This window comes from Ochlerotatus camptorhynchus, unplaced genomic scaffold, assembly GCF_037179485.1.
Source record: "Ochlerotatus camptorhynchus isolate MF236.1 unplaced genomic scaffold, CSIRO-AGI_Acam_v1.1 ptg000361l, whole genome shotgun sequence".
Taxonomy (NCBI): Eukaryota; Metazoa; Arthropoda; class Insecta; order Diptera; family Culicidae; genus Ochlerotatus; species Ochlerotatus camptorhynchus.
The window spans coordinates 12,945,929-12,972,953 of NW_027040849.1; the positions used below are offsets into that span (position 1 = coordinate 12,945,929).

Sequence of the window (27,025 nt, forward strand, 5' to 3'; positions counted from 1 at the left end):
TAATATTCGTCTTCAGCTTGGTGTAGTGTAGTGGTGATTTTGAGGATCAAATGCAAAATGAATATTTTCGTTTTCACAAATAAAGCGATGTAAAACATGTTGTATTGGTTTGTACACACAAATCGATGCAAAATTATTGCCTCATGCTGAATTGATGATAATATCGAGGTTTTAGGCTCTAGGGTCGACAATATCCAAAATAATCATTTTGCCCAAAATAAATTTGATTATTTTGCTATTGAAGATCGTTTCTGATTTTGACAATTTTGAGTTGGATGGATAATCAAGCACTGGTGAATATCAACAAACGCGTATTCGTTGATGTATTTTGAACTCATTTGTTCGTTTCGCTCGTACGTGACAGCAAAGATATTCAAAAGCAGCACAATTCATCTACAATTCAGTGCCAGCATTTCAAAGGGGCGTAATTGCTTTTGTAAACAATGACTTTACCCGTAAATTTCTCGCGAATGAAATCTTACCTCTCCAAAATAACAATGCTAGCTGGTAAAGGAAACATTCCTCTACCTGCTGGTGTCATTATTTTTCATGAGTGAGCTTTTATTCGCGAGAAATCGACGGCTAAAGCCATTGTTTACAAATACAATTACGCCCCTTTGAAATGTTGGCACTGAATTGGTTGAAGCGCTACTCCTTGCGTGTGATGGTAAATGATAAAAACAGACACTGCCTTTGGTACAAACAAGCGCACAGGTAATCGGATCATCCCAATCGCGACGTAATCTGGTAGTACTGACCCGGCGAAGGTCACACGACACGAGTCCGAAAGCGTGTAAGTTTTCTTCGTTTTAACGAGGGACACTGAATGCATTTGTTTGCAGTCTAGTATTTTAATTTTCGGGAGGTGAGTGTTCTTGAAGACACCAACCTCGCCTTTCAGGAAATTATTGCGAGTTATACTCGCTTCGGTAACAACTCCCTCGGTTTCAACTTCTTTACTTGGAATATATACTCGATATTCCAAAAAAAAAGCTCAAATATAACCATCTTGTTTGCCTGCACACGATTGCTAACGGTAACACGTAGTTTATTTGGTCTTACTTTCAAAATCTCGGTCACGGTTGAAAAATGGTCAATCAGATCTTTTGAAATCTGATGAACCTTCAAAACCTTTTGTTTTCGTTGAAAGAAGAAACCACACCCCCCCCCCCCCCATCCCTTTTCGAGTCTTATGTGGATGCCTTAGAGCGGGGGGCAGGTGATGTTCTCGGGGGAACGGATGGAGCAAGGGGCAATGGAGGTGCTTGTGGAGAAGATGGCTGTGGAGATCGTTTAATCTTTGGATACTCTCCGGTGTACTTATTGGTGGCTAACCCATCACCACCAGAGGTATTCATCGCCTCAGAAGAAGGAAAATCCAGCAGAGAATCATCGTCGGAGAGTGAGATCCCCCCGCCATCATCGATGAACTTTCGACGATTCGGAAAAACACAGCCTTCTCCGATTTGCATTAAACTTTGCATATTTGTTTGTTATGGGCAATGATTCACATTTTTGATTAAATTCGACTATTTTGGATTTTGATTTTTCTTCTTAAAATTGAGCTTTTCATAAATTTTTTTAACTTTTTGCGAAACATTTTTTTTTAAATAAAAAAAATCAAGCGAAGAAAAAATTATATAGGGGAATTTACGTATTCTCGTCAATCTAAGCAGCGTCCGCACTTCTATTAGCATTTTCACAGCGTCACGCACATATATGACGTGCCTGTTTGTTTCAATTCATCTGCTGCTTGCTTCTCTATCCATTCCAATCGACAGAATTCTTCAAAACTGTTTGAAAGCGTTTTTACAACGCTCTAAACTTCTCAGGTGAGTGTGACTATTGTCGGCAGCCTCTTTTTCTTCGGCAACCTTCCCATTAGAACTGCGTGTTAACCAGCTGTTCTATTATCGGCAACTCGAAATCAGCCCCATTTTGTATTACGTATGCTTCATTTGAAGAAAAATCTGGCATAAAAGGATTGCTCGGTCCTACAAATATAATCAGATTGAAGCTGAAAGACTAAAGAATCATTTGGATACATTCAGGGAAGTGTGTTGATGGTAAAACATAGTGAAATTAACGTTTAAATTTTGATTGCCGAAAACAGTCAATGGGTGCCGAAGCCGACATTTACCCTATGAGTTTTCATTTTTTTTAAATATTTAATTTAAAAATTAAAAATTTAACATATTTCTGTTTATTTTTGCCACATGGAAATTATTTCTCTACAACTTCGTCTTGGCTGTCATTTTGATCAGAAATGGCGTTTCCGTGCTACATATTTTGAAACAATTAACACTGATTTGAAAATTTTACCAGATCTAAAATGGCCGCTTTTCAACAGAAATGTCTATCATTTCCCGTAACAAACAATTAGGCAAAGTTTCATATAATTCGGAAAAGGTCGATTCAGAGATTCAATTTTTCTTTTCCCGTTTTCCATGCTCCAAGCAATCACAAATAATGTAGAAAAAGTCATTAAATTTAAAACGGTTGTTGAATCGTATCCATCGATTGCGTGATTGCAATATAATTAGGAGACAAATGCTCAGCTACTGTGAACGAACAATAAAAGCGGCACCACTGCAGACACATCCAGTGCAGCCATACTGCAGGATATAAATACGTCCTAATGTCATCCTGACTCAAGTCGTCCATAAGAATGTAAATCATTGCATGATGTTCAAGATAAATGTTATTAGCGGTGTCGGCGGTGGTGTTAAGCGTGATTGCCTCTCACCCCAAAGGGCCTAGGTTCAATCCCAGTCGGCGTTGCTGGGATTTTGGGAGGCATACAATCTCTGATCACGCCTTCCTTCGAAAAGAAAGTAGGGTCCAGGTGTGGAACCTGCTTTCCTGGCGTCGGTAGCGTTGGTCCTCAGTACGGAAAACAAATTAAGGAAAAAAATTAAACAAAACTCTGATACAGTGAGATTTAGAGCTCGGTAACACGGCACTAAAGCCTTTAATCCAAAAATAAACAACACTGTCTAAACAACGCTTTAAACTAAAATGCTGTTTCTAATTTTTGTAAGCATTTGGAATTTCTAAGTAATAGTTTGCAGAAAACGAAATTATGAAAAGTGCCTTTTTTTGCTGAATTCAAGGTGCCTACGAGATTCCTAAATCCATAAAATCCAATGATATTTAAATATTTCCATTCTGGTCATAGCTTCTTACCACATCCAATTTCGACCTCTTTGAACTGGTCTACCTCCTTTAACCTATCCAACATCAACTTAAACAAAATCGAATCGAAAGGAATGGAACGGGAGGGCAGAGCCAGGCTACCATGTGCCACGTCAACTCATCATTATTTTTTTCCATTTTCTAAAATTTCCTTTCACTCCCTGTTTCCTGTTTCTATCCGAACTCACCCCGCTCCCTTTTTTTCACTCGTTGGCAGCCGTCAAATTCACTTTACTGTAATTGATTTCACAAAAAAAGTTTGTTTCCTTCGATTCGATTTTCCTATCCCCCTGCCCCAATGTAATCACTTTTTCACAGTTGGTTCTCCCCTAATACTCTATCCCTATCGCCCCACTGTTCCTTTTTCTTTTTTTTTCAGCTAAGAACTCGAGAAAATGAAACATTTGCTAACATTCTTTTTTCTTCTTTTTCGCTCCTTCCACCATATTTGCGCGTGGACCCGCATCGTAATTTTCCCGCCGGAACCCAGTTTAAAAATGGAATGTGAAAAATTAGCTCAGGAAAAAACGGAAATGCAGCGGCACTATGTGATGGTAAGTTTGGCTTCATTTATGCTCGTCGTTAGTAACTGCTATTTGTTTCGAAACATTTCATTTCACAGGAGCGGTGGTGGGGTTTCGGAAAAAGCGGGCACAAATCGATTGATTTTTTTTTCGTGACTGATGACAATTAATATGAGCTAGTGGCATTGCGGCATGCAACCGAAATGCACAGGAAATGGAATTCGAAACCATTTCAAATATTTCAAACACGTGCTTCGCGTGGATGAACCCCCCGGATGGGGGGTTCGATTGAAAAATAACAACGAAACATACATTTATAGGCAGGCCTTCTGGTGGGCTGAATAAATTGCAACAAAATCGTGATAATGTAAAAAATAAAACACTTCGGTATGACAAAAGGTGTCGCGAAATGGTGCATTGGTGGCATTGTTGGGAATTTGTTTTCCCCCTGCGACCGAAATGATGGTACCTTCCTACATAGTATTATATTACACGCTGATAAAGTGATTCCGATTGTTTGTCAATGTCGCGCGTGCTGTCTGATGTGTCGCAGAAAGAGATAGTCCGATAGTAGTAAACACGGCTGATGGGAAAATAATTTCCTGTTTTTAATTAGCTGCAGGACGGCAGCGATGTTTGATTCGTTGTTGGAATGATTTTCAGCACTGGTTGGTTGGTTGGTTGGAGTGCGCTGATAGGGGGAGGGAATCGAACGTGATTTGAGTGCGCTGAAAAGTGTGTTTTAAAGCTGATATGTCGTTCACGCATCTGGCTGAAAATATTTTTAATGAAGACGACCAACCAACCAAGTGGAATAAGGGCGAGCTGTTTCTCATGATAAAAATCTCACCGTTCTGTAAACCGCTTAGGCAGTGAATGTTTCGAAACAAATCAGTTTAGTTCAATATTAAGTTATTAACAATCTCAAATTCGATCCTATCGCTTTCAGTACTACGAGATGTCCTACGGTCTCAATGTGGAAATGCACAAACAGGTATGTAAACTAGTCCTAATATTCCCATTTCAATAATGCTATCTTATTTGCTCAAGTTCGTTCGTTGGTCGTTGTTCGTCATCAACGCTTCCACCCAGATAACGAAGCCTTGCATTGCCACTCCATTCACGGACATTAGCAAACAATAGAACTTATGTATGAATTCAGGCGAAATCGAGTACCACTTTTGACAACAGTTGACGATAATCTCCCATCGATGCGTGAAAATCCGAATCCGGTTGCAGCGTCCCATTAGGGCTGCGCTCGCGTGTTTCAACACCTGGATTTCCGTCCGCTCCATTGTAGACAGACAAGCAGACAGACAGTGCAACAAACTTTCCATTTCCCCCTTTTCTTCGAAGAAGTAGATGACGATGATGATGATCTCCATCCAACTCACAAACACATACACAGGAACCACTAGATAAGTACCGGCTTGAGAATGGAGCACCGTGGTAGCTAAAATCCGATTCCGCTTCAACGGATGTTCAATAGCGAGATATCATCTCATCGTCTAGCTGTGTCTCTGTCTTGAAGCTTCAGTGTTCTCCGCATCCGTCCGTACACCTCAGTGAACTCCGTGAAGAGCTGCTGGTTTCACGATTTCAACACCTCTCCTGCTCTCCCTGCATAACAGCGCAAAGGTAGCTGAGGGTTGTCGAAGCAAAGCACACCGACCGAGCTCCGATCTGAATTATAACATAATAATCATTATGTTAAATCGCATTAAACTAACATAATAGGCTATTTTAATGTAGCATCCCATTATAGTGCCTCCCGTTGCCGGACGACCTGATGGTGGTGGCGGTGGTGCTATTAGGTTGTAGTGCTGGAAACAGGTCTGCTCCGGTGCGGCGCGGCTTTCACGGCACAAATAGACACTGGCACTGTTCTACGCTGTTAAGTGAAGAGCCAGAGAGAGAGAGATAGCGGATGAGGTGGGATGAAGGCTCTTTGCAATGATTGCATGCATAGAAACATTGTGGGGTATGAACTTCTTGGCGTGTCTATTGGGTGTTGGCTGAAGGTGAGAGTGTAGAGGAAGATGGCTTGCTTCGCTCATGTTCAATTGTGTTACCTGACTAGAGTGTAGAAAATTCCATGCATGAGATATTTGTAAACTGGCAATTCATACGTCGAAATTTTGATTCATGAGGTGAGTAAATCCCTTCCAGATTATTATATGTATAGATGGTGTTCTTAAGAACTGGTCAATCGGTTTTGGAGCATGAGACACACTGCAGGTACCTCACCTTACATGTAGTCAACTACATTTTGGAACACAAAGCCCATGGTGTTGTGTTTGATAGTGTTTCATCAATTTGACAATGAATCAAATAGTCAGGCCATTTTCCACAGAGATGGCGCTCCGCTGGTAGGAAGTAATAAAAATCTCCATATAGAAATTGAGAGCAGTGGGAATCATTCGCTTTCGATGCATATTCAGGCCATCAAAAGTGAACGACAGCCTAAAATAATCTTTCATGGACTTTGTCGTTCTCTTATTTCCCTTTTATTATTAAATAAAAATTGTTTTCCCCATACAGTTTTACTCGCTTTACTACCAGTCCCCAGAGAGCCAACAAATTCAAATTTGAGAGAGAAAATTCTTTTGAAATTTGAGCCCAATCTCAATACATGCCATGTATTTTGAAGACACTCTATTTGTGATTTCCCTCTCACAGACTACAAAATAGAGTACCTGGCACTGCAAAGCATGTCTGCTACTTCTATATATGTTCTAGATTAACATCCGAAGCCCCTCTTTTTTTACATATTCTGCGCGCCCCTTTGGAGGGTGACACCGATAATGACCATGCATCAGAACCCTAGTCTTAAGCACTTCAACCTAGGGAACAACGAATAGAAGATTAGAAATCACATAGATGAAGACTAACTAACTCATTTTTTCGTTGTTTCAAGATCATTCTCGGTGGACAAAGCCGAGTCTTGTCACTATCAACAAGGTATAAAAAGTAACAAAGGCTAGGAGGTGGAAAATATTAAATCCCGTAACGTACCATGACACAGTGATCTACCCACGTTACGGGGCCCACTTATGGCTTTGTTTAATTTTACATGAAAGTTGGAACGATTTCCTTGTAAATTCCATCGGAATTCATCTTTTACAATTCATTTGCTCTCAATTCATGGAAAACATTGGTCTAATTCTATTCGAAAAAAAGGGGAAAATACATTTCCGTATAAAGTTTGTTAGAAGGTGTCAATTAAATGAGGGTCCATATTAGGTCACGTAATTCCTTTTGTGATTGCTTTTGTTTTGAGTGACAATTTACCAAAACATGAAACATTTTCATCTGTTTTGATCATGATGGTCCCACCGCTTACCCCTACAAAGGTTTGAGCTGGGCGATTTATCTTTAAGATAATTAAGTATAACATCTTAACCAGTTTATCAACGAACTGGATATAGGAGAATTTACGTATTCTCGGCAACCTAAGCAGCGACCTTCTTTCTATAGACTTTTTCTCTATGGAACGCACACATATGCAGTATTGGTTTGTTTACAATATTTTGCTGCCAGCTGCTTTAACAATTTCAGTCGAAAGAATTGTTAAAAACTGTTTTGAAACGCTTTTACAAAGCTCCAATTTTCTCTAGTGAGAGTGAGTATTGTCGGCAACCAGTTTTTCTTCGGCAACCGTTCCATTTGAACTGCATGTAAATCTGCTGTTCTATTATCGGCAACTCGAAATCAGCTACAATTTGTAGTGCGTGTGTTTCATTTCAAGAAAACTCTGCTAGATTGCTTTTTCTCAGTGGTAAAAATATAGTCAAATTGAAGCTGAAAGCTTAAAGAATCGTTTGCATGCATTGTGTTTCAATTTGGGTTGTCGAAAATAGTCTGTCATGCCGAAGCCGTCATTTCCCCTAGTTACAGATATAAATTCCCTCAACACTTCTTCATAGCGATATGAATGTGAAAAAGCTTAGGCGTTCACCTTTTTGTTCACCCTTGTGTCCACCTCAAATATTCACAAGCATTTCTGATGCGTGTCGTAAATTTAAGCAACGTCAGGAATGCTCACGAATCTCCGACATTCAGCCAGAAAACTTACAAGGCAATCTTCCAAATAAGCAGTGAATATACGCTGTCCGGAGGCTGCCATATTGGATTTTGGTCTGGTATCTTGAATTCCAAAATGGCGGCGGATGTCAATTTTCCACTTCTACTCATCGAGTCCATTCCGTAGATACCTATATTGCATGGATTTAGATGCATATACGCTGTTTAGACACCGCCATATTGGATTTTGATCTGCCATGTTGAATTCCAAAATGGCGTTGGATGTCAATTTTCTACTTCTACTCATCGAACCCATCGCGTAGATACCCATATTGCATGGGTTTAGGTTCATATTAGCTCTTCGGAAGCCGCCATATTGGATTTCGGTCCGCCATCTTGAATTCCAAAATGGTGGTGGATGTCAATTGTCCACTTCTACTCATCGAGTCCATTTCGTAGATACCCATATTGCATGAGTTTAGATGCGCTCTCCGGAAGCCGCCATATTGGATTTCGGTTCGCCATCTTGAATTAAAAAATGTTGGCGGATGTCAATTTTACACTTCCACTCATCGAGCTCATTCCGTTGATACCCATATTGCATGGTTTTAGATGCATATTCGCTATCCGGAAGCCGCTATATTGGATTTTTGTCCTCCATTTTGAATTCCAAAATGGCGATGGATATTGATTTTACACTTCTACTCATCAAGCCCATTACGTAGATATCCATATTGCATGGATTTCGATGCATTTACGCTGTTTAGAGGCCATATTGGATTTTGATCCACCATGTTGAATTCCAAAATGGCGTTGGATGTAAATTTTCCACTTCTTCTCATCGAGCCCATTCCGTAGATACCCATATTGCATGGGTTTAGCTCTTCGGAAGCCGCCATATTGGATTTCGGTCCACCATCTTGAATTCCAAAATGGTGGTGGATGTCAATTGTACACTTCTACTCATCGAGTCCATTTCGTAGATACCCATATTGCATGAGTTTAGATGCGCTCTCCGGAAGCCGCCATATTGGATTTCGGTTCGCCATCTTGAATTAAAAAATGTTGGCGGATGTCAATTTTACACTTCCACTCATCGAGCTCATTCCGTTGATACCCATATTGCATGGGTTTAGATGCATATTCGCTATCCGGAAGCCGCTATATTGGATCTTTGTCCTCCATTTTGAATTCCAAAATGGCGATGGATATTGATTTTACACTTCTACTCATCAAGCCCATTCCGTAGATATCCATATTGCATGGATTTAGATGCATATATGCTGTTTAGAGGCCGCCATATTGGATTTTGGTCCGCCGCTTGATTGCCAAAATGGCGGCGGATGTCAATTTTCCACTTCTTCTCATCGAGCCTATTCCGTTGATACCCATATTGCATGGGTTTAGATGCGCTCTCTGGAAGCCGCTAAATTGGATTTTTGTCCACCATCTTGAATCCCAAAATGGCGGTGGATGTTGATTTTACGCTTCAACTCATCAAGCCCATTCCGTAGATATCCATATTGCATGGGTTTAGATGCATATACGCTGTTTAGAGGCCGCCATATTGGATTTTGGTCCGCCATCTTGAATGCCAAAATGACGGCGGATGTCAATTTTCCACTTTTACTCATTGAGCCTATTCCATAGATACCCATATTGCATGGGTTTAGATGCGCTCTCCGGAAGCCGCCATATTGGATTTCGGTTCGCCAACTTGAATTCCAAAATGGCGGTGGATGTTGATTTTACGCTTCAACTCATCAAGCCCATTCCGTAGATATCCATATTGCATGAGTTTATATGCATATACACTGGAGTCGCTTTTTACGCGGGTGATACGTCCCGCGTAAAAAAAAACCGCGTAAAAAAAAACCGCGTAAATTCCGGAATCCGCGTAAAAAAAAACCGCGTAAATTCCGAAATCCGCGTAAAAAAAAACCGAGTAAAAAAGACCGTGTAAGAAAAAACCGCGTAAAAAGCGATATACCGCGTAAATTCTGAAATCCGCGTAAAAAAAAACCAAAATCCGCGTAAAAAAAAACCGCGTAAATTCCGGAATCCGCGTAAAAAAAAACCGCGTAAATTCCGAAATCCGCGTAAAAAAAAACCGCGTAAAAAAAACCGTGTAAAAAAAAAACCGCGTAAAAAGCGACTCCAGTGTACGCTGTTTAGAGGCCGCCATATTGGATTTTGGTCCGCGATATTGAATGTTAAAATAGCGGCGGATGTTGATTTTCCGCTTCTACTCCGTAAATACTCCGCTGTCTGGATGACGCCATTTTGGATTTTGGTTCGCCATATTGGATTTGTGGAAGCCATCTTAGGTTGAAATCCACCATTTTAATTTCATCCGGAATGCTGACATGAATTTCGGAATGTTACAGACTCTAGAATGGATGCTGATTGATTTTTGGAATCGAAAATCACAGCTGATATTGGTCGAAAAAAACGAAAAAAACAACAATTTTTTAACTTTAATATCTCCCAAAGCGCAAAAAATCGCAACCTGAAATTTTCAGCAAAAATTAAGTAATACTCGATAAAGAAAATATCTAAATTTGTGAGAGGTTTATTTTGGTGTTTTTGAGATTTTATAATTTTAAGTGAAAATGTTTTTTTTTTTATCAATAACTTTTTTTAACGCATTGAAATGACAAAATTGTTTTTATGGAATTACAGAAAAAATGTGAAAATAAGTGTTTTAATTTTAAATATATTATTTGAATGCATATAACTCGAAAACAGTAGGCTATGGAATTCTGACTGACTGACTCAAGATAAACAACTCTGCCTAAGTTGTCAAATCTTCAAAACACCATTTCAATGCATTAAAAAAAAGTCATAGAAAATAAAAACATTTTCCACTAAAATGATGAAATCTCATAAACACCAAAGTATACCTCTCTCAAATTTTGATATTTTGTTTATCGAGTATTGATTATTTTTTGCTGAAAATTTTGGGTTAAGATTTTTTGCGCTTTGGGAGATATTAAAGTTTAAAAATTAGAAACTTAAACCAGTATGTTTCTTCAGAAAAAAATATTTATTTTATACATTTGCATAAGAGAAAAATATAACATTATATGGTTGTAGGCAAAATAACCGAAACAAAAAGAAACAACCATATTTTCGACATTTTTTCTTTAACTACATATAACTCGGAACCAAGAGGCGGTGGAAATTTTACATCTTCAAAAGAGTTGTTTATTTTGTCAAGATAAACAACTTTGCCAAAGACATCAAATCTCCAAAACGTCAGAGAAAGAAGTTAGATTGTGGCGCCATCTTTGCGGAAGAGCTTTGAACTATTTGTTTATTTCAATAGATGGTCCTTATTATGATGAGAAACTCTGCCGAAGACATCAAGTTACGGAAATGCTTTGTTTCGGAGTTATTAATTTTGCTCCGCTAGATTGCATTCCTGGCCCAGTGTGCAATGGATCGGTGATCGGCACCAGATTGCGGAACAGAGACCGACGTTAAATAAAGAAATGATAGCAATGAACATAATTTTTACTATGGAACTTTATATTGATTTCGCAAACATCGAATTGTGGAAAGTCGACTGCATTTTGAAATGTGAGCCATTTTAATCCTAGCAAATAATGAAAATAAATAGGTTGCTATTGTAATTTAGTTTGGATTATGCTAAAATATTGTTAATTCAAATATATTTCTCATGAAATTTTAAAAACACGACCAAGTTGGCTGAACTTCTGCGACCCACCAGTGGGTCGCGACCTAAAGATTAAAAAACGCTGTTCTAGACTCATTAGAATTTACTTCGGGTTCTTTTGGACATATCCCAAGATTCTTCAAAATTTAACAGGGAGTGCTCTGAAAGTGTTTCTCTAGAAGACTTAGTTTTTGCCTAATTTTCGTGCTTTCGCTTCTTTGCGTTCAATGCTCTTCTCTTCTGGAACCTTCTGCGGCCACAAGCTGTTGTAGCCACCCTCCAAACCAAGTGCATTGCAGCAACAACGATCCACCACACGTCGGTACGGATCGGATCTCCTTTGAGGGGAAATAATCCGCTTACTACAACACGGTGCCTTTTGTCTCTACTGACATTGCGAACCTGAGTGCTGCTCACCAAAACACAACAACCTACAACCTAAGCACATTCGACCTGGGTCGTCGCGTGTCACCTGTGTAGCACCGACCACGCACCTTTGCAGTTGTCGTAAAAATAGTTCTAATTTGTAAACTAATCCCCGGCCGCCGCGTTGCCGTCGCTGTCAGTCGCCGTAGTCCAAGCTGAATGCATGCGAGTCGGTCTGAAATGGAAACCAGTTCCGCGCCGACGGATTTGCTTGTTCATGGAATCGTCTAGCGATGTACAAATGGTGCCGATTTCGCTACAAAAGCGGTGCCAACGAGAGGGGGGGTGTATAGAAGTAATTTAATATTTCCGATTCAATCGTATTTATCTAATTAGTTTCGGAGCGCAGCGCGTCGGATCGGATTTGTGTAGACAGTGGATGTGCGGGGTTGTACATTTCGATTGCAAACAAGGCGCAACATAATAGGAATAACAAGAAACCGATCGCTGCCTGCGGCTTAAAATGTGATACTTTTTCTGAGCAACGAACGGCTGGAGGGGGGTTTAGATAATGGTCAATAAATTGACCATGGTACGTCGACGCGGCAGGCAGGCAGGCAGGCAGGTTATGCGTGTTGGTAATCCATTTTTTTGAATGCAGCTCGAGCACGGAATGAAAAATGTTTTAATTAGAGTACCGGAGCTTTCAACGCCGGTTCACACTTTCGATGCAGTGGCAATCGCAGCTGCAGCAACATCGAGCCAATTACCGCGTACCCGCAAGAAGATAAATGGCAAAATAATCTGTTTCACATGCAATTTAATGCCATGCTCCCACCAGGGAGGCCTCCAAAGGTGCCCGATGTCTGCCACCATCATCCATCGAGTGCGCGCAGTGGGAGAGTACATCAATCAGGCGAACTAGTACATGCGAAAGTTGGTCGTTCTTCCCCCCCGGCTAGCCAAGAACTTCGGTACGTCCCTCGGCACTTGCAACAATGTTTCAACTCCGTCTGACGAAAGGCACACACACACACTCACTCATTAGCTCCGTTCGCTCGTCGTATAGCCTCTTCCGTGTGAGGAGCTGTGAGATGTTAATAATTAGCTTAACCAGCTACCTCGACACTCTCCGCATCACACACTCGCTGTTTCCGAACCAGTGAGCTCATCAGCCATGCTTATCGTCGTACAGCAGAGCTGGAATGTGGAACAGTCGGCGTCGGCTTGGAGGAGGAGGAGGAGGAGGAGGATGACGAGCAGAGACTGTTGAGGTAACACCACTTAATGGCTGAGTCATGACTTCAACCGTGCGTGAATATTCGCCGGTCTCGGTCGGGTACCACCATCGCATCGACTGTGTTTATCGCGATTGTACTCCGGGGCGTTACTCCCCCTCCCCTCCGGCCGTCCTCAGTCTTGCGGTCTTCTTCTTGTTGTTGTTGAGAAGAACGTGCATAATTCAAGACCGACCATCCGACCGTCGTCGTCGTTTCATACTCGGTGGTTGAAAGGTGCATGGGGGAAATCAACCTACCAATTCTGGGTAGCAGATTCAGAACACGGGAGTTGCTATCCCTGCACAGAAGTTGCTGGAAGAGGTTTAGAGTGAATTAGTATCTTCCAAAGACGACTCTAAGCGTTGGCTGCAGCAAGCACCTAAGATTGATGGGGCAGATTAATGTCAGTGGTAGGGTTTTCTGGACGAAATACGCGAATCAGGGTGGTCGTATTTGGACCGAATGGATGTTTGGCATATTTAACGTTTAACCAACAAATGCGTATCAACATGTAAATAACGTAATTCCATTAAAAAAAAATTAGAGTAGGGGAAATGGATGTAATGTCGGCCTAAATGCTCCTAATTTGGGCCCATACCTAAATTCAGCATCGACTAAATTTTCAATAGCAACCAAAAATATCCATTAGTTCGCGTTCGTCTAGATACAATTGATAAATAGCAGATTTTCATCGATGGGCCCAATCTTAGATCCATAAGCCAACATTAGAGCCATTTCCCCTATGTATTAGAATTTTGTAACAATTGTACCATCGCCATTAGGGTGGTCCTTTCCGTGTTCCGTTTTTTTAGATCATAACGTTTAAACCACTAGACCGATTTTTTAGATCAAAAGGTCAAATGAAAGATTATTAAATTTAGTTTTTAGAAAAAAAATAAGAATAGGCCTTTAATCTTGGTTTTACAATGGTAAACATTGATTAGTACCGATTTTCATGATTTTCATGGTCTTGGGGCCAACAGCACTAGGGTATGTGAGCCAGTTTTAGCACTAGTTAGTGAGTATTTTTAGTTTTAACATTTTGTAACATACGTGCCTCCTTGCTCTGTTTGTGGCATCTGATACTATTAAATTCATACTTTAACTAATCATGTTTGCAACGGCGCCGGTGGTGTAGTGGTAAGCGTGATTACCTCTCACCCCAACAGGCCTGGGTTCAATCCCAGTCGGCGCCGCCGGGATGTTCTGAGGCATAACATCTCTGATCACGCCTTCCTTCGGATGGGAAGTAAAGCCGTTGGTATCCGGTTCATGAGTTGATGGGTCGATAGGTAGGGTCTAGGTGTGGGAGCTGCCTTCCTGGCACGTCGGTAGCATTGGTGCTCAGCACGGAAAACAAGATCGACGGAAAAAACAAACCATAGAAAAAAAAATAATCATGTTTGCATTACTCCATGCGTGAAGTTAACGATTTATATAGTTGGAGAAGCTTCACGTCAAATATCAAGCTTAAATGACAGTATAGAGTGAATAGTTCTGTTAGAGTAAGGCAGGGGAGTTTGGTAAAGGAGATGATCAACCCGATTCGTGCCTTCCTCAAAATTGACCTCTGCTCGCTTTCTACTCTCTATATGAGCTCAAGTGAGTACACCACCGATTTGAGCCAAACTTGAGCAATACGCTTATTTTGGCATTCTGAACAAATGCTTTTTTTTTTATTTTGCTCTAAACTGCCTAGATCCTTCTGGGCTACAACCCTGGATTTTCGAGATTTTGAAAAAAATTCAACTTTCAGAAGAGATTACTCTACAACAAAATAAACTATTCGTTATCTTAGAACGTCAATTCGAAGGTTTTTTTTAAATGTAGATTCTTATAGATGTACCAAATTTTGATTTTGTTATATTAAGTACAGTAAACAGGCTGATTACCGGCAGGTATGCAAATTGTAAAAAGTGGCATATTTTCACTATGGGCGGGATTGTAATTTTCACCACACTTTGGAAAACTCTTCTACTTGATGTGTGCCGCTCATTTTTCTGGAAAAAATTACCTGAGTTTTCCAAGTAAGTAAGTCAAAGATCTAAAAATATTCAATGGCTTGAAGTTTCGTATCCCATGTACAAGTTCAAGATATTGAAAATATTCAAAGTGCCAGAATTAAGTAAAAAATAAATGATTTATTTCAAGTTCGTAGTTAAATTTATGAAAGAATAGAAATCTTCATTGCAGTCCCATTAATTTTACAACCATTGTAGGAACTTAGGAGAAGTTCTGAGCAGTGTTGGAAAAGTTCACGATATTTCACAAAGTTCACAAAGGGAAAAGTTCGCGAGTCATAGAGAGTTTTTGTGAACTTTTCCATCACTGATTCTGAGGAATGAAAGGAAATGCTGAGAATTTCAGTGAAGCTCTATAAACAAACTGCAGGAACATAAGGGAAGTTAACACGCTGAAACTATGGGAAACTTACTGGAAGCTGTAAGAACCTCAAAACAGTGTTCACTCGGCTGTCGACAGAAGCAGACCACTCTCAATGTGTGTCACGCAATCGTCTGTTTACTCGGCAGCAACCATTGTGTGGTCCTCCTCATTGTTCTGCATCAGCAGTTATTTCAGTCGATGCGTTGTCGACTTTGGAAAGCAACCGTTTTGTGATGAATGTTTGAGTACTGACCACGTTTTGCGTCCATTGCTGCAATGGAAGCGCTCTGACCCTCGTTGGCGAATTTGCCATAGAATGAAAACATTGGAAGCGGCTCCCGTTCTGGTGGAGGAGGCTTATTGGACATCGGAAGATAAAATGTTTATTGTGTTGTACCTTTTGACTATAGTTTTAAGATGTATTGTATAGTGAACAAGAATCCTCGGCTCTGTAAAGTTAATTCGGTTGAGCATTTCAAATAAATTAATTAAAAACAAAAAAAAACTCAAAACGGTTCTTTTAGCATCCGAGACTTTTCAGAAACTTTTATGAAGTTCCTAGAATTTCAGAGAACTTCTCAGGTGTCAAGCGAACTTGAAAAATTTAAGAAAACTTGAGGGGTATTTTGCTAATTTTTAAGAAGTTCTAAGCACCTCAGAAAAGCTAGGTTTAGAAATCTTTGGGGAATTTCATATCTTAACAGCAGTTCCTGTAGCTATAGTCCAGACTTCTGGAACAAGGGGGAGTTTGGTAAAGAGAGATGATAAAACCGATTTGTACCTTCCTAAAAGTTGTCCTAGCTCGCTGTCTACTCTCTATATGCAATTTTTACACTACCGTACTCTAAACGGAACTATCAATTCTATACTTTCATCTCCTCCTCATTTATCGTATAAAAATAACCACTTCAGTCTGTTATTTAAAATTAGCATCTTCAACTATGTAAATCGTTGACTTCACGCAGAAGTAATACTAAACATATAGTCAAAGTAATCTATAATCGTAAATTTAGATACATTCAAGATAGTTCCATGATGTGCTGAAAAACAAATCGAGAACCCTTGATATGTTCCGGGAATTTCAGGGAAACACGGAAACCTTCAGAGAATAATTAAAACTTCAGAAATATTTCAGAAACTTCTCAGTAGTCTAGAGAATTTCAGGGAAATTTAAAGGTTTTTACGGGAACTCTATTTATTTCCGAGCAGAACCGAGATCCTAAATAGAACTAAGAGCTTTATGGAAGCTTCGAGAACATCAAGACAGGTCAGAGAATCAAAAGGCCATTCCAAATAATTTCAAGGAAATATTTGAAATCTCTAAGAAGTTTCGAGAAACTCAGTAAATTTCCGAAAACTTCAGCAAAAATCCGAGGGTATTCCTTGAACGTGACACAAATTTTATGGACATCCGGAAAGCGTGAAAGTGTTTTAAGGGTGTTATATCATGGAGATTTCAAGAAATTAAAAAAAAATGCAAAAATTTAGCTAAGTTGACGTCAACGAAGTTCCATTAAAAAAAAGGGAGAACTTTTAGCAAGCATCGATATCTTCAAGAAATTCCAGAGATCTAAATTTAGATATTTTAGATAGGTTAATTGAATTCCGCGAAGTTCCGAGTACTTCGAGGACGATCAGATAGCTTCAGAATAATCCCATTAACTTAAGCATATTTGAAGCGACTTACAAGGAGTTCCGTGGAATTATAGGGTATTCCAAGAATTCTATGATTGATCCGAAAACGTCAGAAGCGTCAGGAAATTATGAATATAGGAGAAATGGATGTAATGTCGGCCCAAATGTTCCTAATTTGGGCCCATACATAAATTCAGCAATCCACTAAATTTTCAATAGAAATATCCATTATTACCGTCCCAATGACGCGTTCATCTAGATAAAATTGATAAATAGCTGATTTTTAGCGATGGGCCCAATCTTAGATCCATAGGCCAACACTAGAGCCATTTCCCCTGTATACATCATATACATCAGACAATTTGCTGCATTATCAAACAAATCTAGAGAACTTCAGGTAAGCATTGATAAGTTCAGGGACAATTAGCGAGTGTTAATAATGGTTATAATACTTAAGGAAATTTTTTGAAACTTCAAGGCAAATTAATTGATTTTAGTAAAGTTGTGGGTTCTTAAAAAATACTGATAAATTCAGGGCAGTCTAGAGAACTTTAAAGACATTCAGCAATCGTTTAGGCACCAGGAAAGTCTAGACTATTGAAGAAGTTTTAAATTAGTGTCGATAATTTAAGGGAAGCTTTATGAACTTCAGAAAAATCTTGAGAACTTCAGTGAAAATCATAGAACTGTATTAATTATTTCGTTCTTATTCCATGAAAATTGCGGAATCACAAAAGTTCCAGAAATTAAAAATAAATTTCTTAAACTTCACAGAATGACAGTGGTCTTCTGAAACATTACATCATAGAAATCTATGGAGCTTAATATGAGATCCACGAACTTCAGGAAATTTGATGAACATTAGAAAAATGCGGGAGCATTTGAAAGAAGTATAGTAAGCTCCGAAAATTGGAGACATTTCAGGAGGAGGTCAGTACCATTAGTTTAAGAAAATTAGTGCGGAATTTTAAGCTGTTACCAGATTTCCAGCTGACTTCATAGACGTTAGAAAGTTATTTGAGGTCTTCGCATAAGTTCAAAAGTTTGCTGAAGCTTAAACATTTTTAGAACAATATAATTAAATTCACAGCAGTACAACAAGCTTCATGAGAACTGCAAAAACTTAATAGAAGTTTTGAGAATTTCAGAAAAAAAAAACAGAGAACCTCAGAGTAGTTCCGTCAGCATTAGAGAAGTCACATAAATTTTAAAGAAGTCGACACAATTTCAGTGACTTTTTAAACCTTTAAAGGAGATCCATAGGAAGTTCTATAAAGTTCAGAATTTGAGGAGAAGTATTGTGAGCATCAGGCTAGTTTATCAAACTGCTAAAGAACTTCAAGGCGGTTTCATTAACTTCACGAAAAATTTGAGAACTTTCAAGTAGTTCTGAAGACCTCAAAATAGTCCATACCATATTCAACGGAGATTTCCTCATAATCTCGATGAAGTTATCTTCCGAATCAAATTTTCTTTTAGTTTTCCTCGGAATTACCTTGAAATTCTCCAGAAATCCTTTGGAAAGATTCTCCGAGTATTCATTGAATTCATTTCATATTTCCTTTTCAATCACACTCATTCCCTTGGAATTCTACTCACATTGAAAGTCTCCTAACAATTCATTGGCATTTCTCCTCAGAAATTCCTTAGGTTTCTTTTCATAATTTGTTTGGCAAACTCTCCTGAACTTGTTTTCCGAATTCCTTTGAAGATGTTCTGGAGTTTTTCTCACATTTAATTGTAATCCTCCTTTAAGTATTTTCAAAAAAAAAATCCGAGTGCTTGTGCTCTGTATTATTTTTTCCCACAAACTTTATGAAATTATCCTCAGAATGCCCTTGAAATTTTCCGGTGAAGTTCACAAGAGTTGTGCTCCTCAGAAATTCCTAAAAAATTTCATTAAAATTTACTCTTAACTCAATTCAGGGTTTCTTGCAATTCTACTTAAAACTAAGGCTTTACATGAAATCTATAATTCCTCAGAACTACCTCGAAAGTAGATTACATTTGATGTTTTTCTGAATGATTTTTTCCCAGAAATCCCGTGGAATGAGGTCCTCAGTAAATTTATTTGTTACTGAAGATTAAACCAGTGTGATTCTTTAAAGTTCAAAGTAATGAAAATAACGAGAAAAATTAATTGGTAGTATTTTTTTATTTTTCTGTAAAATATCTTTAGCAAGAATTTTTTAAATTCTTCGAGACTTCGAGCTATTGTAAGGAAACAAAAAAAAATCCTGATGATTCCCGATTTTCCAGATTTTTAAAGTTAGCAGACACCGTTACTAATACCGTGGGTTTGGTTATAAACTTTATATTGAAGCATATCGTACATAAGTGTTTATGAGATAATAATTGAACAAGTCTAAAAAATCAAAAATTTATTTGATGTGCCTTCTCTTAGGTCACTTTTAAGTCACTATTTTTACAACTATAAGTCACAAGTTGGTCACTTATTTATTCAACATGGTCACTAAAATCACTATTTCTGACAGCAGTGATCGCTACCAGCCCTGCCCATATACAATTTTCACATTGCCATACTCTAACGGAACTATCCACTCTATACTCATATATCGTATAAAATGGCCACTATCTGATATTTGACGTTAAGCATCTCCAACTAATTAAATTGATGTTTAATGTATTCAGAATTATAAAACGGTTTAAAATCTGTTTATTTTGCATCACAAATATAATAATAATTGATTTTAAACTTCAAGCTCGAGTGCCAGTTTTGGCACCAGTTGTACCTTTATTAGCCTTAGAGGTGCTCCAGTTTTTGACCGTAGTCGGAGCATTCTTCCATTGCTAATACGTGCAATGAACAGGACTGGTAGAAGGCTACTTTTTTCAAGTCAGTAAGTCGATTTTCATCAAAAATTCACTAAAGTCATTATTTCTTAAAATTTAGTCACTAAAGTCACTTGGTTAAGACCAATATTGAGAGTTAAGAATTTCCCTTTAAAAACTCATCAAATCACAGCTTGATTTGGTTACAAATTTTTGTTGGAAAGATTAATTAAAATCAGTGTTTGAAGTCTGAGCAGAAGAGTTGCGAACAGTTGGAAACGTTAATTGTCCAATTGACATTGACGGAATCACTAATATTTTGATTTTTTCTCCGTTATAAAGACATTCAAGTTCATTTTCTTCAAAATTTGACCAGATTATAAAATTTAAACTTTTCCATTTCCTGAGATCTCGAAATTGTTACAGTCATAGAGATATTAACTTTAATTAAAAAAGACGTATTTATAAAATGAAAATAACTCTTGATCAGCAAAATATATCGACGAGTTCTGCGCGGTTAAAGTTGCGTCTTCAAAAGCTGTAAAAGTTATTTGAAGACAACTTTTTATTAGAAACACCCTAAGCCAATTAAGAAAAAATCCTCTAAATTGGTCAATTCGAGAGATATGAAAAAGATTTTTTTTACAGGGTTGCTTGAAATTAGTTCGGCTATAGCTTTTCCCAAGAATGTGTTCTTAAATTCTGCAAATAAAAAGTTTTTTTTTTAATTAAAATGATAATATGAACCTAGGGTGGTTCATATTATCATTTAAATAAAAAAAAACTTTTTTATTTGCAGAATTTAGGGAACACATTCATTGACACCAAAATGAGGGCCTAACAAGAAGCAGGGTTTCGGCTACCTGGAAAATCAGGGAATATCAGGGAATTCCTTTTTGAATTCAGGGAATTTCATTCAGGGAAATATTTCTTTATAACAGAAACATACTAATAAGTATGGCTGACTTCGCTAGTTTCACACTACTAAATTACTCGTTGTATTTTGAGGATGGTTTTCAATTTCAAATCTTAAATAGAGTTGCGAAGTTGTGGTTGTTCAGTGCTTGATGTTGCATTTTTGCAAGTGGAGCAAAAGTTACTCAAATAAAAGGGTATTTCGATTATAAATTCAGCTCCTGAGTTGAACCGAGATGAAAATTCAGTTCCTGGGGTGACGCTAGACGTTGTTAGTTGTTGCAAAATTTAGCTGCTTATGGGAATGGGCGTTTCTTAATAGATGTTATTCCTAATTGCGTCTGACAAAATTTAACCTTCAAGTAGATTCTGCGTCTCTCGATCCAGCTGTGTCCAACAAAAAGCAATCCCTTGAGCACATTGGAGCGCTTTTGAGTAAATGCATGACTGATTAAGAGTTAAGTTGAGCTTAGACACGGCAAGTCATTGATCAACTCAGTTGAATTCAATTGGCTTGAAAAATTGAGCCTGGTTCAAATTTTTTCAATTCAAGTCAGTTAAATGGCATAGTTTCAACTGAGTTGATCAATTGACTTGCCTTGTCTAAGCCCAGCTTTAAGAGAAGGTAATGTTTGTTTTCTGAATATTTCTAATTCTTGTTCCTTATTGTGTTATTAACAGCTAGATTAGCTGAGAGAACTAACATAATAAGAATTAAGGATAATGGTCTTGCTTGGGAGTTTTTTTTTTGTTTGCTTGAAGTAGCACTTTTATGATTGAATAATGATTCCAAGATACGAAGACAAGCATTGCTTTGACAGCATAGAGTGGCTTTATTAAGTATTTTAGTTCTTCTGGGGCCTCCTTTAGCTCAGTCGGTGAAGGCGCAGCTACAAAGCAAGACCATGCTGGAGGTGCCTGAGTTCGATTCCCGGTCCGGTCTAGGAATTTTTCGGGTTGGAAAATTTCTCGACTTCCCTGGGCATAGAAGTATGATTGGACTTGCCACACAATTATACCAATGCAAAAATGGTACAGGCATCGAAAGCTCTCAATTAATAACTGTGGATGTGCATCTAGAACACTAAGTTGAGAGCACGCAATAAGCTAATATGCGATATGCAATAAGCTTGAAATGCGAAGAAGAAGAAGAAGAAGAAGAAGAAGAAGAAGAAGAAGTTCTTCATTGTAAACCTGGTTAGCTCGTAACATTAGCTCCATTCTAAAGTTTTAGTATGGTAATGATGCTGCTATTGCAATTTAGATGGAATTAACTTACTTAATTTTGGAGATGAAAGTGTTGTTTTTACTATTTTCCACCGAAGCAATCCGCCCGCGAATTAGCTTTTGGTTAAGTATATTATTCGGAATAATTTTCATACGGAGCTGAGTCTCAAAATGTACTCAAGGCAAAACAAATATAATGGGATTAAAAACAAGTGTTTCATATGTGAAAAAAGCTAGATCACTGGGAAAATCCCATGAATTTAGTTGAAAAATCAGGAAAAATATACTTCGACCTCTCTTCGAAAACAATAAGATTTCAAGACCCTTGGACTGGTCTAGATTTTCAGAATAACTACAGTCACTTTGAAGAACTATTAAGAGAATTTTCTAATTTGTTTCCATAGCTAATTTGAGCAGATTTTAGAATGAATTCTAGAGATAACACCAAAGTATTTCAAAGAATATTTTTGAGGGAGCTTTAGGAAAACCTCTAGGAGAGTTTTTACTAGATCTCCCAAGAGTGAAGAGGATTCCAGGATTCTTGAAAAATACCAAGGAACGCGAACGGGTACAGTTCCAAAATAATGATGCGAAGATCTATAAGGATATTCCGAGTATAATTTCAAGCGCATTTCGAGAGGAATTTTTAGAGAATATTTATGAGTATTCTATGCAATATTCAGAAGAATTTAGAGGAGATCTGAGGTGAATTCCTAGAAAGAGTTTAAAATTCGAAGGAAGGATAAATTTTATATTTAGGGAATTTTGAGTTATGTATCAGAAAATTTTCCGGATTATTAAACAAATTAAGAGAACTTCAGGTAAGCATAGATAAGTTCAGGGAAAATAACTGAGCATTCATAATGGTTAGAATAGTGAAGGAAAATTGTTGAAACTTTAAGGCAAATCAATAAATTTCAGTAAAGTTGCGGGTTCTTAAAATATACTGATCAATTCAGGGCTGTCTAGAGAACTTTAAAGAAATTCAATAATCGTTTAGGTAGTTTTCATAACACCAGGAAAATCTAGACTATTGAAGAAGTTTTAAATTAGTGTCGATAATTGAATGGAAGTTTCATGAACTTCAGAAAAATCATGAGAACTTGAGCTAAAATCATAAAACTATTAATTCGCTCTAATTTCATGAAGAAGGATAAATTTTATGAATTTTTGGAGTGTTCTACAGAGAATTTATGTGTTATTATAAAAAAAATCAAGCTATTTCCAGAGAGAAATTCAAATTTATTTTAGAAGCATTCTGGAAAGAGCTCTGTGAAAGGAAATTAATCTAAGGGAAAGGCTTGAGAACAATCAAATAAAAGCCTGTAAAGTTTTGAGCAAAATGTTCATATACAAATTGAGAAAACTTCGAAGCTGTCGCAGATCCAAATTCAAGTCTTATAAATTGCCCATTTAACCTTCAGCTTAATTGCATTCAGTTTTGTGCTCAATAAAAACACCTAAACCGCGATCATTTCCAAAATTCCGGGAGGAAAACGGGAAAATTGCTAATCGGGATTTGCTGGTCACCATGAAGATGGAGGAGATTTGGATGAATTTTTGCCCCTAGGGTAGAATGCGGATCCTTCCCGTTTTTGGCAACACGAGATTTCTGTCTTCTATAAAATGTATGGAACGCTTTATTTAATTTTAAATTGTACTGGACCACCCTTCCTGGGTTAGAGGTCCGTGTGGTATTCCATGAAAAAATCGACAATGAGCATGCATAAGGGCGTATACGCGATGATCGATTCTCTGCTTCGATTTTCTCTTTTGTTAATAACTCGCTAAATTTAACGTTTATCGGTGCGTTTGCTGTTGCTTTTGATAGCCAATACAACATGTTACTACTCGGCATTGAACAAATTCTGGAAAATTGTTCCGCTGCAAAGAGAAAATCGATAAAGAGAATCGATCATCGCGTATTCACCCTTATGCATGCTCACTGTCGAAATGTCCATAAAGCACTAATATATTCTGAGGCAAGTAATAGCTGATGGGGTTGTGGTGCCAAAACCGGGTAGGCACTGCAAATGGATTTTTTTTTAAATTACTGGAAAATCAGGGAATATCAGGGAATTTTGTTTTCTTCGTCGAGTCAACACCCTGTATAAGGAACAACTTTGTCCAATACACTTTTTCTCTAAAGCTTCAATTTATGGCTCCTGCTAAATTCCCCTTCTGGGCCCCTTTGTCCTGGGATCAACCAATGCACCTTCCTTGGTGAGCTCCTCCGGACTTCTGCATCCATAAGCAGATCATCACCATTCCTAACCATTTTCCAAAGATTATCTAAATCTACATGCCCCCGGAACCGCATTAGCACACGTCCTGTTGTGAGCCATCATCATGCAGAGCTATGCATCAATCTCGACTCGATACAACCCAAAACCACAATAGGAAAAGCATCCAACTGCTGCTCCTGCTGCTGCAGTATGTATCTCCATCGAACATCTCCGATAGTCCAAACAGGAGGCTGACATCCTCAAGTGTTAGCATGATGCATCATCTGATGGTAAATATTCGTACGGATGGACCCCCGTTTGCAAACCGCAACATCAATGAGGATCCCGGCTCGTCGAGGAAGTGGGTTTCGAGTTTGATAAGAACCTCACCTCTTACGACCGACCTGAAGCCTGAAGCCGGTCCTCACATGTATCTGAAAAACCACACGACTTTTGTTGTTGCAACACACTCGTTCTCACCCCCCTTTCCCCACCAACCCACCAAAGCCAAGCAGGGACTCCAACCAAAACATTTATTATGTATGTGTATGTGCCATCGCTAGCGGCAGGTCGGGTCGAAGGTTGCAGAAACGCTCTGCTGTTTCATCAACTCCACTTCCCTTCCGACACTCCATCGGGAGAGGACCACACTTGCCACAATCCCCAGAGACCACACCAGCCTTCTCCGGGTAGTAGTCTAGTGTAGCAGCAGCAGTAGCATTTTGTGCACACATAAAGTGGTTTTCGGTATTTTCCTTCCTTCAATCCCCCCCCTATGAAGCCACAGAAGCACACAGCTGCTGCTGGCTGGCTGCTACTTCCGACCGTTCGTCGCTGCTGGAAAATATAAAATAGTTGAATCATTGGTTTCACTGGTCTGAGTAACTATGTAGAACACCACAATTCTGCGGTTTCCTCAGCCGCATCATATAGGATACAAATACACCACGAGACCATTGCTGTGGCTAAAACTACTACCGAGCTCGTCCCATATCCCTCAACCCATCCCAGCTCGAGTCGAGCCAGACTATCAACAGGACTCTCGCACAAACTCTGTCCTTTGGTTCTGCTTGCTAGCTAGGGATAGTGAGCTCGGGTATCAAATGACTCATCTCATTTGCTTGGCTCTTCGCCCTGCCCGGTCCCCTTTGCCATCGCCATCGAGATGAACTTTCCTTCATCGTACTCGTGGGCAAATTGCGCTTGGCTTCATCGTCCGTCGAGTGGAGCACTGTGTATACGCTTTCACAATGGCTCTATCTCCTCTAGCCGGTTGCTCTCCGGTTCCAGTCGATGATGGTATCAGAAAGTTACACTCTCAAGAGCACTTGCAAGCTGCACACACATATCCGTGCCCAAATGGTTTCTCCAACCCCTTTCTCTTTGCAGGTCCTTTTCTTACCTGATGGGACTTTTGAACTCTGGTTCAGAAGGTTCGTCAGGCTCATTTCCTCCGATGCTTGGTAACGCTGGAAATACGTACCGATCTGCAAGTTTGAATTGCATTTTTCAGAAGATTTGACTTCTGACAATGGCATACTTTGAGGTGGGGTGGTTCCTTTATTTTTTTGCAAAGTAATGAAATCTGTAGGAGGGGACCAATTATTTATAATAGTGAGATCACACGGTATTTCCATTTCGAAACTCCATGGAGTAAAGTAGCACAATGTTGCAGTCATCCATCAAATTATCCAGCATGACTCGATGCACATTCCAACGATTTGAACCTAAGGCATGAACTCAACAACAACAACAATGTAACGAGTCATGCCAAATCAATTTCCATATTACTCAACGCAACCACCGTTCACCTCCAACTATAGCTCTGCTGGCCCCCGTAGCTAGCAAACGAGCACACACAGAGAGAGAGAGAGAGGGCGATCTCGCGCAGAAAATCACTGCCCGGCCTGACGTAATAAATTTGTACCTATTTAAGACTCAATCAGCGGGATCTCTTATTACCGCCAACCATAGGGGCTCCCTCATAGCTCTATAGACGACCGTGCAGCCAACCGCAGCTACCTACATCGTACTCGTAAGGGTCATAAAACTCCAAAGTTTAATGCAAAGTAGTCGACTTCTGGGGAAGCTGTGCGCTGGTTGCGGTGGCAGCGATCGCGAAAAAACGATCTTTAAAGGCCTCCCGGCCCACCCTTCTTCGGCCCACAGATCGCGAGACTTTACGGCTGTTATTACCGTAAATGAGGTTTAAGCCACCAAGTCGTTGACTCGCCTCTGCCGGTCGGTCGGTCGGTCGTGGCTTGATGTCTGATTATGGTGTGCCAATGCGGAGAAAGAGTCCGACCCCGCTGCTGACCACTTTGAGAGTGTGTGCAAACATGGGCTCTACCCCTTAGAGTCAAACCGAAAGTAGATTTTATTGCCCTACGCTGTTGTGCTACATTAGAAGTGGAAAACGCGCGCGGCGGGTGTGATTAGATGGAATTACTGGCCCCAAGTACGGACAGACAGGCCTGTCCTGGATGCTTTGCGAGCAATTAATACTAGGTATCTCTCTAAGGCCTCGGGTTCTGGTGAATAGGTGCCTTGTTAAGGTTGGTACATGAGACATGGGGCTTATGTGCGGCTAATTGGATCTTACAGATGTGTGTGTGTGTGTCGTGCCAAGAGAAATGATGTTTGCCACTGATTTCATATATTAAATAGACAAATTGACAGCTCTATATGTAGCGCAGCGTTTCTCAATCTATGGGTCGCGACCCACTGGTGGGCTGCCATCAGATGGGTCGCAGAAGTTCGGGCAACTTGGTCATATGC

At 39.2% G+C, this 27,025-nt stretch overlaps 1 protein-coding gene across 3 annotated transcripts in view; it reads left to right on the top strand.

Moving 5' to 3' along the window:
* Positions 1-27,025, top strand: part of LOC135709462 (protein groucho-like) — a 125,507-nt gene that overhangs the window by 64,533 nt on the left and 33,949 nt on the right. For all 3 annotated transcript variants that reach the window (XM_065231814.1, XM_065231815.1, XM_065231817.1), the window contains exons 4-5: positions 3,686-3,749; positions 4,669-4,713. In XM_065231814.1, the coding sequence (XP_065087886.1) occupies positions 3,686-3,749; positions 4,669-4,713 (109 nt within the window). The remainder of the gene's footprint in view (positions 1-3,685; positions 3,750-4,668; positions 4,714-27,025) is intronic.